The 18,291-nt window shown below is 34.0% G+C and overlaps 1 protein-coding gene and 1 long non-coding RNA gene across 3 annotated transcripts in view; one reads left to right on the forward strand and one right to left on the reverse strand.

The window, feature by feature from the left end:
- The window catches only part of LOC142318852 (uncharacterized), a 52,932-nt gene extending 49,561 nt beyond the window's left edge, over positions 1-3,371 (reverse strand). For both annotated transcript variants that reach the window (XR_012755053.1, XR_012755054.1), the window contains exon 1: positions 3,270-3,371. This is a non-coding gene — a long non-coding RNA (uncharacterized LOC142318852). The remainder of the gene's footprint in view (positions 1-3,269) is intronic.
- Positions 3,372-3,582: 211 nt separating this feature from the next.
- mop (tyrosine-protein phosphatase non-receptor type protein myopic) overlaps positions 3,583-18,291 on the forward strand; it is a 97,495-nt gene continuing 82,786 nt past the window's right edge. Inside the window, exons 1-3 of the mRNA XM_075355414.1 lie at positions 3,583-3,806; positions 5,130-5,332; positions 13,189-13,366. Of these exons, the coding sequence (XP_075211529.1) occupies positions 3,717-3,806; positions 5,130-5,332; positions 13,189-13,366 (471 nt within the window). The 5' untranslated portion in view covers positions 3,583-3,716. The remainder of the gene's footprint in view (positions 3,807-5,129; positions 5,333-13,188; positions 13,367-18,291) is intronic.

An 18,291-nucleotide genomic window follows, 5' to 3' on the forward strand; every position in this document is an offset into this window, starting at 1 on the left:
CCATTGCCACTTAAAAATACTTACAACTAATGTATTAAAAAGACTTCAAAACTTGTTAAAAAATTTAAAACACAGAAACATATTTATCAAAATGTAATAAAATATCAAAATAAATTAAAATATTAAGACTATAATTATATAAAAAAATACGTAAGAACCAATTCCTTCCCAAGTTCAATCTTTTAGTCACACGTTTACTAGTGAACATCAAAGATTGCGGGGTTGATTTTCAGTCTCAGCCGAAAATATATTCGGCTGAGACGAGCAGTGCAACGTGCAAAGGAATCGCACCGACGCGAACGCCAGGTCAGCTGAACAAAAGGCGGCAAAGAAGCGGCTCCGTCGGGCGATCAACATGAGCAAGAAACGCATTGACTAGAACTGACGGAGACCGTGGATGTAGACCCTTGGGGGCTGGACTACAAGATAGTGATTCGGCGATTGGGCGTCTCGCGCTTACCAGCTTCACTAGACGAGCCTAAAGCGGAGTCACGTCGTTAAGAAGTTGTTCACAGGCCACTCGGTTCGAGCAGGACTTTGGTAACTAGAGCGACTACCCGCTCTTCTCTACGGAGGAACTGGAGGAAGTCCTGTAGTCTCTGAAGGTCAGAAAAACCCCTGGTCCCGACGGCATACCGGGAAAGGTCCTCAAGCTGGTGATGCGTTGCAGGCTCGTCTGCTTCTAGACATGTACAAAGCATGTCTGGAAGGTGGGCCCTTCAGCACCAGATGGAATAGATGCAAGACCACGTGTCTTGTGCTGATCCTCAAGGACAAAGGAGACCCGGAGTCGGCGACCCTAGTCGCCGTCCGGATCCGTCACCGCCCGTTGTGTATGCTTCACACACAGGTGGGAAGGTAATGGAGAAGCTATTAGGGGAGAGACTGGTTGTGGCGATGAATCAGGCAAGTGGCCTGTCGCCCAACCAATACGGTTTCCGGCAGGGTCGGTCGACCCTAGATGCAGTCCAAGAGTTTGTTGGGGCAATGTGGCGAGCAGAAGACCACAATCATTTTTCGCTCCGTGGGGTCCTTTTCGTTACGTTGGATGTGATAAATTCTTTCAACTCTGCACGGTGGTGTGATATGCTTCGGGCACTGGAGCATTTGTTTCACATGCCTCAATACCTCCTCAGAATGGTAGAGCATAACAGTGGAACCGCAGTCTCATCTACGAGACTGCGGCAGGCTGGCATAGAACGACGATCACGTCAGGGAAGGCGCAGTTGGTCACGATTACGTCGTTGGGGCATCGATCCTCGGCCCCGACCTCTGGAACGCTGTCAGCCTTGGTTTGGCTACGCTGACGACTTTGCGTTTCTTTTTGCAGACCGCGACGTGGAGCGCTCCGAACTGAGGCTCAGCCGAGCGTTATTCACATCCTCCTCCACTTGCGGTTTGGGGATGAGGTTGTCGAGACCAAGCTGGCCGCGAAGTATCTCGGTATGATGATTGACTGGAAACTCAGCTTTGCTGAGCAGTTACGGAGAGCTGCCGACAAATCCGCAACAGCCGTAGCTGCTCTCAGCCGACTCATGGCAAATGTAGGTGAACCGTAGGCCAACAGGCGGCTTATGTCCACGATGCATCCTGTCTTCTTGTACGGGCCGGAAATTGGACCCAGGCGTTAAGATTCAAGTGAAACCGGAAGCGGTTTGCTCGGGTGCTACGCATCGCTCCCTTGCGAGTCGCTTCCGCATATGGGGCGGTTTCCGAGCCTGGCGTTCTGGTGGTTTCCGGCGTTATACCTATTGCTTTTTTAGCAAGGAAGCGCTAGGCGGCCTACAGGAGGCGATAGGCAGATGAAGACCGCAAAACCATCGCCAGGGAGGGACGGACTTGCACGTTCCTTGACCGGCAAGAGACCTGGAACCATGAGACCAGAAGACGATGGGCTGTAAGGCTGATCCCTCTGATCAGATCATGGACAGAGCGGTGGCATAGAAAGTTAGAGTACTATGTGACCCAGTTTTTAATGAGTCACAGATACTTCCATTCTTATTTCCATTCCATAGTGAAAGCGCTAATCCCCGACTGCCTTTATTGCTCTGGTGGGCAGCAGATCGAGGGACAGTAGAGGTGGATCTCGGAATACTGAGCCCCCCAACATGGTTGTGATGATGCTTTGTGATCTGAGCAGCTGGAAGAGCGTAGCTCAATTCATCAGGACATTTTCTGGACCGAGAAGTGTGACTGGATAGTCCTGAGCTAGTTGAAAATTAGTTAGCGACCTTCTCAGGCTAGGGTAGGAAGACTTGGCTGGAAGTAATGTGTAAAATGGTTCTGTGCTTAGTCTTGGTAGAAAGTGGGTTGGTTTTAGTTGGTCCACTGTTAGCGGTTTGATAAGACCAGTAGTGGTAGTCTGGTACTCTGTGCATTAATGCATTTCCATCTCCCTCCACCCCAAAAGAAATTATAGTTTTATGCACTAATCTTATCTGATTTTATGTACTGATATTCGTTAAGTTTAGCCCTTCATTACGTAATTTGTTTCTCAGTAACCACCTAATATTAAGAGTTAGAGATTATGGATATAGATAGTTAAAGATCATGGGTATGATGATATATTCATTTTACACACGTTAAGAAAAACTGAAAAAATGAAATTAAAACTTAGTTGAACAGAACACTTTATGAAAATCCAGTAGTGGAAAGCTTAAAAAATAGTCAATTTGATTCTCCTAATCTATTTCATGATACACAAGATGAGCACTATATTTCATTCATTTGATTTTACTAGATTCAATATTAAAACACTGGCTATTATTATATTAAATATAAGATGAATTGCCTTTCAGTATGGAGAAAGTAGGGCAAATAATACAATCATTGATGTCTTGAAATAATTCAAGACAATCACGGCATTCTGATGTCATGCACTTGTATAAAGCAAAAATGCTGCAGCTTTTGGGAGCATTAGGTATTTATGTCACCAGGTGAGATTTTGGTTTTGTTCTGTGACTATTTTGTAGTAAGTCAATGAATGTGGGTATGTAGCCTTGATTATGACACATGTAATGCCATTATTGTACCAGATATAATATAATCAACCTTTAATACTATTGTTTTATGTGTTAATCCCACATGAAACAACATTGACAAAGACCTTTTAATTAGAAAAACATTTTCTGGATCCACACTTCACATATACTTAAAAAATAAACTTGAAAAATATTTTTTAAATAATATCTTTTTTAATAAATTTATAATTCGTCTCAGGTGTTAGTATTTATTTAAATTATTTTCTGAGATTATCATCATTTACTTACATCTGTTCCCAATTAAAAAAACCTGCTATAATATTGCGACGAAACATCTTTCAAGCTGTTTTTCAAAATTGTCTTCAAACTGCAAATCAGAATGAAATGAAAAAGTTATCCTTGTAAATAAAGCTCAACATACAAATTCTTCAGTAGTTTTTAAATTTTTTTTAAGAACTTTTTTAAATTTATGTTTTAATGTTATATTTTACTTTTATTAAGAATAAAATATACAGCCTTGCTTCAGAATATATAACGTAATTAAATTAAATGATTAACGAATTTTACTAGGAATAATGAAATTTAACAGGCTGTGAGTAAGTTGAATGACAGTAGGGCTGAAGTAATCAGCGTTTTATTCTGTGCTTGTATGGTTATGAGAATTCGAAAGTTGTGCAACATACATTTTTTCTAATATTTCAAATACTTTAATTGTGTTATTTTTTAGTTTTAAAAATGGAGGCCGTTCCACGGCTTCCTATGATTTCTTTTGAACTAAAAATTAGCCCGGATCGTCCACCTACCGACTTCGGAAAACTGAAACAAGTACGTTTGTATTTTACGCCCTGTATGTTTAGTTTTTGTTTTTTATTTGATGGTTTCATTTTTTATATAGATAATCATGTGTCTGTTGTCATGTATATATACAAAGAATTTGTTAATTAGGTTATTTTAGCTTATCCATTACGTAGGCTATAGTTACTCTTAATGTTTCTACACATAAACGTTATTTTATTTACATTCTACTAATGTATATCATATTTACTGAGTTTATTTTCAAGTTAAAGAGGTTTGTGATTGTAATTTGAATATTTATGTTCAAACTTTTACTAGTAATGTTTTTAAACATTGATCAACAATTAAAAACTAACCAGTATTATGCTGTTTATCATAATCAGTGAATTGCGTTTTGTTTGGTATACTTATTTTTAAGCACATTTTGTTATAGCAAGCATTGTAGAATCATAGGTCTCTCAGTACAGCTTAATCGTTAAGTTCAGTTAGCAAAATATTTTGTATATTGTCTTTTTCCTATTTTAATTTATATAGTAAACATTTTTTACGATAGTATATAAATTAATCAATTAGATAAGAATTATATTTATATGGGATAAGGTTAGAAAAAGGAATCGCATATTGATTAATGAAGTGTTGCAAACATTTTAATTTATGTTATTTTGGTCACGTAAATTCTATCTTTTGGTTTAGAATCATTCCAGTGTCTTTTTCTTGCTAGAAAATTTAATTTTATTTGAAATTATAGATTAAATGTTTTTTTATGTTACAAGAGTGCATTTTTAAGACATTATCTATTACTGTAAAATTTTTTCAATTCTGTTAAACTAGTATTCTCCACCATAAATTATTCTTTTTATAAAATTTAATCAATTTTAGTAGAATTACAGGTATGCTTCAAATCAAATGACATTTACACCATATAGGGACACCTTTTAATTGAAGGGAGTAAAAAAAATTGTTTTTCTAGTTCACAAATTAACACAAATTTAGTTTAGTTTACTGCATTGCAAATGATAGCTTAGTTTTATTTTGAAAGACTACCTACAGACTAATGCAGATAGATGTTCAGTGTGAAAAGAAGTTGTCATGAGCAATTGTCAACGGGTGAATCTACTCAACTGATTTTAGCTCTTTATTCCAACTGTTGCTTAGTTATTAGGATACGTCAATGAACATCTGAAATTAAACATTATCCTTTCATATTTGTCTGGCAGTTAGTACTCCAAATCATGACATGGAAATGGTTTTTTTTATTTTATCATCAGATCTGTTGAATTTGATATCTGTATAATATATATTAATAGAGGTTTTCATTTTATTGGTTTATTACTTTATTTTATTATATTTCAGTATATTCATGATTTTTATCATGAAGATCCGGAGGCATACTCAACTGAGATACACAATCTAGAAACTTTGCGTGCCACTGCTGTGCGCCCAGCTAGAGATGTTAATGGATGCAGTGATTTAAAAAAATATTTTTGTCAGCTTCATTTCCTTCAAAGTCGTTTCCCGATGGGAAAAGATGGTGCTGCTGCAGTTGCATTCACATGGTAAAGTTTATCTCCCCTGTAACTTATAGTTTAATATATAATTTACTGTTAGATATTGCTTCAGAGGATGAGATAAATTATTAGCACGTGTGAAAATACCTTGCCTGGCCAGGATTTGAACCCGGGACCTCCGGATGAAAGGCCGAGACACTACCACTTGTGCCACAGAGGCCGGCATTCAAACAAATATTAAACAATAATTTTGAATCTTAACTAAAACTTTCATACTAATAAACATGACAGTTGTGACCTCACTGACATGATGGATAATGTTAACTTTATTTTTCCTCTTTTACGATCAATTGTTATATTTATTTATTACACTTATTAATATGTGTGAAGTAAGTATTTATAATATATATTACATCATTGTTCCTGAGGATGGAGTAATAATCTCTGAAAGCGCTTAAACATAGTTACTATTAATGAATGTTTGTAAGTGGACATTATAATTATATAAATGTTCCACATTGCCCAAATGAATGATATGTTGAGGTCAAATCAATGTTTAACAGTTCAAGAGAAAGCAGAAGATTCTGGGATTTCAATGGGTTCATATCATGTATTCCTAATAAATAAATTAAGAATTATCATGTCGCCACAATTTCGTTCTGAAACTTGACCTAGTAGCAGAAAGACAGTTGTGTGCCAGTCTACCAGAAAGTTTTGATCCATGCAAATGATGATGAAATATTGTAGACGATAAGACAAAAGTGTATGGGTAATATAAAAACTATTTTATATTTCTGGGTATATCTTTTGTTTTTTTTTCTCGCTAAAAGTAATTATACCATTAATGTTATGATTCTGTGCTGGAATGTAATAAATCCAACTTAATCAGGCTTTACTGCTGCTAGAAAAGATAGAGGATAAGCTGTGGTGGGGATCGTCCAGTGTGTTTATGTGTTTATTCATGATGGGATGACCTTAGTCATAGTCAAGTATAGACGATGGCAGATGCAAATGCATTCACTGTCGAAGAACATTTGTTAGCTTGTGTGTGGGTCCACGAATATCCACAAACTGGTAAAACATTGAAGAACATTATGAATGACTTCTTTGTGCATTTTGGGAAATCATCACCATCATAGCAAACGTTACTGACATGTGAGAAGAGTGCTTTTGCAATAGGAAGTGTTGTGTTGTTGATGCGCCATACAGTGGGAGGCTGAGCACTCACGCCAAGAAATGTGCTCTGCTGTGGAGGCACAGATTCGACAATCACTGATGAAATCAACACACAAACATTCTGCAGAGTTAGGCATTCCAAGATCGACAATGCGAGATTGTATGCAGAAGGATTTGTTTCATCCAGCCACTGTTAATAAGTTGACAATTCTATCGATTTTTTTATGCATGTCATTATTGCTTGAACACTTTCCAAGAACAAATAATAAAAAGAACATCAACTTTTCAGACGAGTGTGCAATTTTTTTAAACTTGTAACCGAAATATTTTTCTGGGTGTAGGCAATCCTCATTTAATTGTGAAGAAATCGAACACCATGTACCTCATGTTATGATTTGGGCTGGGATGGTAGCTGAATCTCCTTGGTCATTATTTTTTCTACAGTGCAGTTAATCAAAACAGTTATCTGAGAAGTGGTTTCTTCCAGAATTAACGGAAAAAAGGGATCAATAACTTTGTTCCAGCGCATTTTCCTTTGAATGTCCACAGACACCTCAATGAAATTTTTCATTGCTGGATTGGACGTGAGTCAGAAGACTGGTTACTGGCTCCATTCCCTTTGTCAGCATGAAGTAAGCCCTGACCTCACCATACCTGATAATGCATTCTGGGGTATTGTAAAAAAAAAAAGAGATTGAAAATGCAGATACGTCAACAACGAGCAGCTCCAAGTCACTGTTCGGTCAGAATTTGAAATCATTACCCCTGATGTACTATTTCTAATGAACAACTGAACATTGAGGCGCATATAGCTGTGCTTTGAACAAGGTGGAACCTACACATGTTCTAGATCCATAGAAGCTAGACTGCACCTATCCTAATAATTTCATAAGTAATGTAAAGGAAACTTCCTGCCCATATTGCACGGCATCTGTGAAAATTCAACCATCCCCTTTTTTTTAAATTAAGTTTCTTGTAATTATAACATTTATCAAATTTATTTTATTCCCATTAAATTATTCATTGAAATGTTCTTTAAGTAAGTCTGTTCAAAACTTTTAAAAATAAATCAGACAAGTCTACTGTATTAGATTCCACAGCAAGTATGTAATATATTATTATAATAATAAAGGTTTATTCTGATATTTTTGTTAAACTGTTTCCCCCAAAAATGTCAACCATTCACTCCACTCTATACTTTAGGACATATTTATCAGATCTTTACAGGAAATTCATTCACATAACTAACCTTGCCTAGAGTTATTAAATTATATCTCCAGTACCACATATGAAGGATAGCAGATTTTTTTAATTACCTGGGTAAAAAGATTTAACAACACTCAGTTCCCATGAATAGAGTTTATACAGAAAAATGTTACAAATATCATTTGCAGTGCTTAACACTGTTCTTTGTTTTTTCTTTTTAATTTGTTATTTTGTATGTAAAATTGAGATACATAGCATGAAGATTTATTTTATTATTTTTTTATCTATTAGCCTAGGCTTTATACATTATATCAATTAAATTCATTATTTAAATAAGTAAGTGAATCTTAACTTTATATGTATATATATATATCAACTAATTACTTATAGCTTTAATTGTTAAAACATGGTTATTTATCCTCTATTTTGGTATGAAATTCTACAAGTGTGATTGGAAAGTTGCTGTGCAGTATGCTTTAGAATTATGTAGCGCATTTTGTTCTTTTGGCATTAGGTTGGTTGCCCTGTGGGTTCATTGAGCATTGCTCAATAATAAACTATGATGTCATTGTTGATTTGTAATTGAACGTGCTTCGTTCAGTGTTGTTTCATTTATTGGAATCAATATTTGTGAGAAACAATGTTTATTTCGATAGAGGAACATATTTTTCTTGTTGTAACACGACTTTTGTGAAGGTGACAAAAAATTTTGGGCAGTTGGCTCTGTTGAAGATGCTGATCGAAGTGAAAGATCACCTAAACTAAACGAACAGAAGCTGCTTGATATTTCAGATGCTATGGCCAAAAGTCCATTAAAGTTAATGCATAAGTTGACACAGCAGCAAGATATCAGACTTGCTACTGCACATAAGGCTGTAAGTAAAGAACTGAAACTTTTCCGCTACAAAGTAATGTGTGTTAAAGAACTGAAATCTACAGATCATGCCAAAAGACTAAATTATTGTCAATGGTTTAAATGTTTTGTTAACCAAAATTTTATAGGTATCCTTGACATTTTGTTATTTACAGATAAAGCGTGGTTTTATCTGGGAGGGTATATTAATTAACAAAATACACAACTGTAGTTGACAACTAACCCACATGAATTACATGAAGCATAAATTGGAGTCTGGGTCAATCTGAGTAGAACATACATTATGAGTCCAACCTTTTTTGAAAGTGCAGTTAATGGTGATCATGCTGTTTTAACAAACTTCATTTGTCAGCTAACAGAAGTGGAAATCAATCGCAGTTGGTTTCTACAAGACGGCACCACAATGCGCACAGCTAACAGGTCAATGACTTTTTTATGAAATGTCTTTGATGAGTGAATCATTTTGATTGGTTAGTGGCCTGTACAATCGCCCAATCTGACTTCCCCAGATTACTTTCTATGGGGGGCAGTGAAACAGTCAAAGTATTCCAACAGGTCACACACAGTTTATGAACAAAAAACCACTGTAATCCATACAACCGAGACATTCCAATACATCAGCTGCTTGAAGTGTTTAAAAACAAATTGAAACGTGTGCAGTGTTTAATTGATGTAGGAGGAGATCATTTTTAATACTTTTTATAAACTCTTCCAGTTTATAAAGTAATGAGTTAAAAAAATACAAAGTCATAATTAATAAAGTTTCATAACACTTCCATAATTCCAGTGCACAGCAGCTTTCTGAGCACACTGAAAAACTCGTTTTATTATTCCTGTTCAACTTCAAATGATGTGTCATTGTTTGTTTCTTTGACTAGAATAGTTTTGTGGCTTTTTTTGGTCGGGTAAAGGTCTGGGAATCAATAGATTTTGAGAAATCTTTTGAAAGAAAAACCTGTTATTGTATGACAGGAAAAATTTTAACTATAATGTTGAGTTGATTTTGATGAGATGTAAATTTGATTTTATGTACTTCTTTTAAAAGAAGTCTCTTTTATTTGAAGAAATTGTAAATCACATCTCATCTTGATGATTTCTTCCTATCTTATTCATGCCTTTATTCAAATCCTGAAGAAATTACTTCTTTTTTTCTACCTTCCTGATAATGTAATTGTCTTCAAATGGTGTTCAGTTGGGTAATATTGCCTACAACATTAATTTTATTTATTTTAAATCCATACTGAATTCCATCTGATTGAATTGTCTAGAACAAGCAATAATTCTGTATAAAATTGTCTCTAAACAACACCATACCATTGGTATACTGGATGTTATTCACTTAAGTTCCATTACACACACACAGTATCGTTGCCTTTTATTAGCAGCTACCTGGATTTACTCTCTGATTAGATTTTAATTGAGCAAAAGAAAATATCATCCTTACCTTGCATACTTTTAAATTGTTACGTTAGTGTTTCCCTTTCTAACTTCACTATGACTGTTTGATTCATTAGGAAACATGAAAATCATTTTTTGCACAATAAGGAATAATACATTTTTCAGATCAAATTCAAATTTGTTTTTATTGTGACGTACAAGTTAAATATGAATAAAATCTGAATGTTTACATACATATGACATTACTCATCTATGTTTTGGTGGTTTTTGTGTGCGTAAAATGGGATCTGGAAATACTCTTAAGCATCGAACAGTAATCAGCAAGCATTCATGTATTCCATTGTTGCTGGTACCTCTTTTCTATGGCAGTAATGTTTGGTGAAAATTCCTCCTGTGTTCATCATTGACTGCATCAAGATTTCTTGGCAAGTAATCCATGTGGAAGTCTAAAATGAATTTTGAAGAATATATCTCATCTTACATCTTTGTATGATCGTAACAGTTCACTGACAATCTCATGGTAGTTCCAGGCTTTGCAATTTCCTAAAAATCACAAAATAATTCCTAAAAGATTTTTCATAATACTTTTGAATGATTATAGTTTTTTTAATTTGGCTGGTTTTAGTAGATTTTTAAATGTAACATCTTACGTTAAAGTACTCATTTGGAGTTCCCAAAAAATCTCTTTCTTGATTTAAGCATTACTAACACCAAGAAAGTTTTCATATAAATAATGAAATGAAGCAATATTTTTATTCATTGCTGTGATTAAGGTTTTGAAAAACCATAATTTTATATGAAGTGTGGAATAGAAGGATCCTTGAGAGCTGATGAATGAGGGATGTACCACATTTTCCTATCCAAACATAAGTGATTCACACTTTGGCCATTCCTTCTAGAGGGAAATGATTTTTCTTATCCATGCCATCCTACTCGCAAAAAAAATTTACTATAGCCAAACTGCAAACCCATTAATAAGACAGTGATTAAACTGTAATATGTAGTCCAACAGTACTTGTCATACTGAATTTTTTCCAACAGGATTTTAATATTTTTGTAATTTTCTTTCATGTTAATTGCATAAACTAACAACAAGGAAGGAAATTGATTACCACAAAAAGGATGCCTTCAAAAGGACAAAAGGTGCAAAAGGACAGCCTTCAGTTTTTAAAAAATCAGTGACTAATCCATTTGGCTGTTTTATGTGTGTGACAAAGTATATCCATCACAGCTCTTATTCCAGTACACCTAATCATTTTCTTTAGAGTAAGAACCTTGAAATGCTTCCTGATGGTTACAAAAAACTCACTTTAGTGCCATTTTGAACGAGATACTAGCCGTTCAGTTTACAACCGAAAGGGTCAGCCTGTTTTATTTTGGACAATTTCAAACAAGGTTGTTTAAATCATCTTGAGTTACCTTAAGATAAAGTTCACAGGAAGAAGAACTTGCTTTAAAAGTAGGATCAGTCACCTTGCTCTTCATTTGAACTTTGGTAAATTGTATCATCTTCCTATTCACCTGCAGTTAGATGTGTTGGAGAATGTTCTACAGATATGAGGTCTGTTCAGAAAATAACCAAACATTTTTAATTACATGCCAACAGAGGTATTTAGTGTCGTGTGGTTGGCAGCACTGTGTTCAGCTTAACCTCCTACATAACCACATATTGTTGTATTGTTGATATCTGGTTTAGTTTTCCTGTTATTGTTATTTGAGAGCATTGTGCTTAAGTGTTAGTAGAGATTTTACAAATAAAATTTACAACCAACATAAAATTTTGCGTAAAAGTGGGGAAAATTTTCACAGAAATGTTTCAGCTTTTGAAACAAGCTTATGGAGAGGATTCTCTGGGTCATACGCATTGCTACGAACGGTTTTCACAATTTAAAAGTGATCATCAGTCAATCAATTGGAGATGACCCTTGACCAGAAGGTCTTCAGAAGGACTTCAACTGATGACACCCATGTTCAGAAAATCAAAAATCTGGTTGTGCAAATCACCAATTGACTATCAGAAAACTTGCAGAAGAGGTTAGCTTCTCAATTGGATCACGCTATGACATTTTGAGTAAAAAATTGAACATGCATTGAGTTGCAGCAAAGCTCATGTGCTGAGAACCATTTGTAAAGATGTTTCACACAGTCTGTATAGTAAAATAAGAGCCCAGCTTTCTTCTTGATCCTCCACTTTACAGTCCAAATAGGGTTCATAACATTTTTTAACTGGCATAGTCACATTTTGTCACTGATCTTTAAACATCAAACCCCAAACACATAACAGAAGTTATTTGGATGATTTACACATTTCCTGGGCCTATTTATTCTCTATCTTGCACAATATATTTCACGCAGTAGCTGTTAATTCATTAGAAAAAAAAGAATGAAACCACACTGGGCCCATACATACGCAATGAATGCCTGAGGAACATTCAATAAATCCATTTATGAATGACTTTTAAAAATAAAATGCTTTAAGTATTCACCATATCAAATTAATCACATACACTCTATATCCTTTTGAGCTCCGCACTTATTACTTAATTGAATTTCAATCCATAATAAACATGCAATCCTTTGTTCTTTGATAATGAAAACTATCAGAATAGAGTAATTAAAATTCTTATTCTGCATAAAATGTTTTATTTTTACATTGTTTGAAAATAAAAAACAACTAAGTTATAGAAAGGAATTTTGTCTTTTATTGTTGTAGAAATTATGTTATACTGTATAAGATGAAGTGTAGAACAGAAGATTTGGTAACCAAAATGTTACCAACTGTATTATAATTAAAAACCTATTTAATTGTGATCATCTAAAGTTGTTCTATAACAAGCTGTGTAGGTATTTAAAAACTTATTGAGTATCTGTTTAGCAGCTGGTGAAACGGAATTTTTTTTTATTGGAGATTTTAAAATGGGGTCAGTTATATAGCATATTTGTTATTTTTCACTCTTAATAAATATTATTCTGCATATTAACTTAGTGTCATATGTGGTATATGACATTGTTACTGTATTTTGGCCAATGTGAAAGTAAACCATGAATACAAACAAGAAAGTTTTTTTCTTTATTCAGTTCTAATTACAGAGTATTGATAAAATTGTCTTAGTATAATTAGTTTTAAGAGACTACTTAATTTTTGAAATGTAACATTAATGTCATATGTTGTTGGGTCGGTAATTTTTGAATAGTGTAAGTTTGTAATTTTACCCCTGTTCAATATGATATGAGTTTACAAATGTTATAGGAGGGATGCATATGCAAGTATGGTTTGTACTCTAGCAGATATCAAGTTTGAAATGGTTGCAATATTGCATAACATAGGTGCATTACATTCACAACTAGGTTCATCTGATAACAGAACAACATCTGAAGGGCTTAAACTTGCTTGCACTCATTTCCAATGTGCTGCTTGGGCTTTCCAGGTTAGAATTTATATCTATATATTTATAGTTTGAAGTTGTAATTTAAATTAGTTTCAGAAACTACTTTTTACTTGAATGTAAGAATATAGTATCAACCTGGTAAGTAAACTTACCTTGGAGCATTTAGGGATTTAAGCACAAAATATGAAATAACTAGTTTAAAGTGTTGTTTACTTCTGTAAGATATATTTTTCATGTATCTAAATTTCAAATGAATTTGTCATTGTACGGTTATAGTAGTCAGTTTAGGCATTATAAATAATACAATGTATTAGATGTGTTTGAAAAGAAGACTGCCTCTTACAATTAAATATTGTAATGGTAGAAACTTATGCTAACAATCATAATTTCAACCCTATTGCTGAGCACAAAAGGATCTGTTTAAAGTACTTAATTAAGAATGTAGATTGAAATAAAATGATTAAGATTTTGTTTAAAGTGGAATTGAAATTCTCTTTCATAAAGATGTTGAGAAAGAGTTTTGTGTAATTTGTAGTAAGGAAACACAAAATTTTTTTTGTGAATGTGCATTGATAATTATAAATTTTGAATAAGCAGAAAGAAGCCAGGCACAAACAGCTGAGTAGTCGATATGTAAAGATAAGATAAGAATATAAAATGAAAATCTGAATAATAATTAATAGAAAACAGGAAATTTCTTCCATAAGACAATCGGAAAGAGCAGAAATCAGAAATAATACTAAATTGAGAAATGTTTTCTAATGTAGTATGTGCAAGTGAAATCCCAGTTCAGTATACCCAACTTCTAATCTAAGAGCCCTCCTTAAAAAGTCAGTAAAGTATTTTAAATAAATGAGAAACTGTAAGCCATCTGGTTTGCATGGAATAAATGGTGAATTGCTGAAATATATTATTAACATTGTCAGTGAAGTCATAGATAAACTTTCTAAATTGGTATAATCCACTTATTGATAACTTTTAGAAATTAAAATGTAGAGATATTTTAATTCTTGTGCCATTGTAAGAGATGAAGCTGCAGAAAATCTAATTATATTATATTATGTAAGATTTAGAAAATAAATGTATGTACAAGTACATAGGCAGAATACTTCAGATAAAATTGGCAGTTCCTTACTAAATCTTTAAGAAATGGGTTATTTTTATTTTAACCACATTTACCAAGCTGCTATAAAAATAGCATGAGTTGAGAAATCTTAATTAATATTCAATCAGATCAACATTTGTACACAGCCAGTATTTTAAAAATTAGAAGCCGGACAAAAATTCAAAACTAAAATCAATTTGTAGTAATGTTACTCTGTAGGAGCAAAACTTAGATTTTAAACAAAAAGATGAAAAGAAAAGAACTAATGTGTGATAATAATAAAATCTGACAGAAAATACTAGAGAATTATCAATAGAGAATTAGAAAAAAAATTCAGGTACTAAATATTGAAGCAGATATTGTTCCAATAATTACAAGCAAAATAATGCAATGATTCATCCATGTTACAAAGAGATAATTTTTAGCTCAGTTGGAATGTGATAATGTTTTAGCTCAGTTTTGGTAAATCAAAAGTAAAAAGTAAGCATACCTTTGTGCAAAACTAAATTGAAGTGAAAAGTTCATATGCTGCAGAGGAATAGACAAAAGGCAGAAATGGGTGTAGGCTATAAACAATGATACATTGAATTTCAATAGTAGTATAGATTTATATTTGGTGCATGACCAATATAATAATGTGGGTGACTAATGCAGTTTTTTTAACAGCTTCATGCTTCATTTTTATCAGTTCTATTATAAAATAAAAGCATAGGGCTTGCATAGAATGGTCATAGCTTGATCAAACAGTTTGGCATTTAAAATGAGTTGATTGTGAAAATTATATATAAATATAAACACTAATCTTTCCAAAATAAAACTGCTACTTGTACTGTATTAAAAATAATTATACAACTGGTCACTACAAAACTACAAAAATGTGAGATTTGTGAAACTGTCCTCTTTTGTGTTGTCTTTCTCATTTACTTTTCAGGTCCTTAGTTCATTCCATCAATCTCTTTCTAGGTTATCCTTATTTCCATTTACATTGTGTTGTATTGACTTTTTTATTGTTTTGATAATATTCCTTTGTTTAATAGTTCTTGATGCCATGGGTGTCCCCACCACCATAGCATATGCACCTTTTCTTGCTCCTACAGTCTGAGCTGCTGAACGCTTTAACATCATATACATAAAATACACCAAGAACACTAAGAGTCTCAAACAATGACCTCTGGGCACCAGAGTGAACCCAGTTGTAGGCTGCCGTAGCTCCAGCACATGCACCGACTGACCTTGTCAGCTGAAGATTTATCCAGTTATAAAGAAACAAGAAATGTAACAGTGTTAAATTCTCTTGTGTAAAGTATATTGTGGTGAAGTACAACAAGGAACGTAAATCATTTGCTAAGGTTTCTCCCTTCCGTATAAACAAATGCATTGCAACAACTTGTGGTTCTCCAAAATTTGTTAAAAATTTAGGAGTGGCGTTCTGCTAATTGAAGTCAGTAGTGACGAACAGTGTCAGAAACTCCTAGCCCTTAATTACATACTGAAAGATGAAGTGATAAATGGAGTCCCATAAGATGCTACATTTCAGCAAGGTTTTTTTCCATATCATTGGCTGATTTGAGTTAACCTGAAATTACAGAAGAATTACACCACAGTCAGTCGTGTCTGTGCAGATAAGGAAGAAGAATAGTGTTGATGTACAAACATCCTCACTTGTTCTAACTTTTTCTATTGTGACTGTTCCTGACTGAATAAAAGTTGGTTACCTCTCTGTTTGTATGAGATCTTATATACAAAACCATAGTTGCTGCTGTCAGTGTCAAAGTTTCGGTCACAACAAAATTAATTGCACCAAGAAACAAGTTTGTGCGCATTTCTTGGTGCACATGATGATAGCACATTGTGCCGAAGTAGAAAAGAGTGTAAATTGTAAAGGTTCACTAATAAACTACAACAACAATTAACAATAATTCTGTTAGTTTTACTTTTTTGGTTGGCAATAGAACATACATGTTTGGCCTTCCCAGCATCATCAGTGTTTTCACCATAGAGCTGTATGCTGGCCTTAAATAATTAGCCCACTATTTTGACACATACTTGTCTGTTCAGATTCTGTGAGTGCCTTGCAGATCATTAGTGATGTAGTCCAGTTACCAAGTTGGCTTTGAGATACAGTCTATTATTTCTGAAGTGTCTCAGCTTAACACAAGTGTGAGCTTCTGATGGATCCCCAGCCTTATTGGAATTTCAGGCAATGAGCACACAGATAGTGAGGCAAGAGTCTTGTTTCCAACCTCCTTTCACTAATTGTGTTGTTTCAGAGAATCTTGTCTGTTTTCTGAAGAGGGTGGTTTGTAATGGATAGCAAAATGAATGGAATGCTACCATCAACAATAAACTTCGTCCAGTTAAGAACTCTTATCACCATGGAACTCTTCATGCAGTAATAACTCCCAAGAGGAGGTGTTATTTGCCATTTGCGAATAGGCCACACATGACTTGCTCATGGATATCTCATGACCTAAATCGATGCACCTGTTTGTGTGTTAGTTGCCAACTAATGGAACACCACATTCTTATGGACTCTGTTTTGCAGCATTGCATCGGAAATTTAAATTATGTGCTAACATAAAATATTCTGAAATATTTTAGGGAACAATTTGACAATGTTATCAAATTTCTTATTATTTTTTAAGGCCGTGCATATGTGTTCAAATATATAATTATTATTGTAATATGTTTTGTCTATTTACGCCATTTGGCTTATGTCAGATGGTAATTTTGTTGCTTTAAGTTAGATTTTTAATATTATATTTCATTGTGGTTTTATTTTGCCTTTAGCGTACGGCATAGACATTTTACATCCATGCTGTACTATATGAGGAATATTTTTTGATAAGTATGGCATGTTTTAATCGTTGATTTTATTTATTTTATATTATTACTATTTCACCTTAAAGTTTGGTGTTAACTGAAATTGTACTGTAGTAATATTGTGTCAGGCACTGATAACACTTGATTGTGGGCCCAGAAAAAAAATTAAAAACCTCTTGGTTGTGCTTTTGAGGTTGGCAATAGAACATACATTTTTGGCCTTCCTAGCATCGTCAGTTTTTTCATCATGGAGCTGTATGCCATTAATAAGGTCTTAAATATAATTAGCCCAGAATTTCGACACATACTTGTCTGTTGAGATTCCATGAGGTGATTCCTTGTAGGTGATTAGTGACATATACTCCAGACACCCTGTTATCTATGAGATTCAGTTGGTTATTTCTGGCATGACTCAGTGTAACACAAGTGTGAGCTTCTGCTTTGTCCCCAGCCATATTGCAATTTTAGGCATGCTGATAACACAGCAAAAGAGGCTTGTTTGCAGCCTGCTTTCATTGGTTGCATTATATTGGATGATCTTGTCTGTTTTCTGAAAAGAGTATTTCATGATGAGTGTCAGAATTAACGGAATGTCACCTTAAATAAGAAACTTTACCAGTTATGGAGCTCTTCATTCAGGAATAACCATCAAGAGAAGGTTATTATTTGTCATATATAAATAGGGCACAAAAAACTTACTCGTGGACTATTTATATCTCAGAGCGATGCAGCTGTCTACTAACTGTACACCACATCCTTGTGGACTGCATGTGTTATGCAGCATTGCATCTGAAATTTAAATTAGGGTCTAACATCCAAAGTATTTTAGGAAACAGTCTGATTATGTTATCGAATGTCTTTTAATATATTTTTTAACGTCACGCATCTATACTCAAATATTTAATAAAAATTGTAGTGTGTTTTACCTTCTTATGCTGTTTGACATATGCCATATGGTAATTTTGTAGTAATACAGATTTTTACTATTGGTATTTAATTGTGTTTTTATTTTACCTTTAGCATATGGCATAGACAC

Source organism: Lycorma delicatula, chromosome 2 (assembly GCF_047948215.1).
Source record: "Lycorma delicatula isolate Av1 chromosome 2, ASM4794821v1, whole genome shotgun sequence".
Taxonomy (NCBI): Eukaryota; Metazoa; Arthropoda; class Insecta; order Hemiptera; family Fulgoridae; genus Lycorma; species Lycorma delicatula.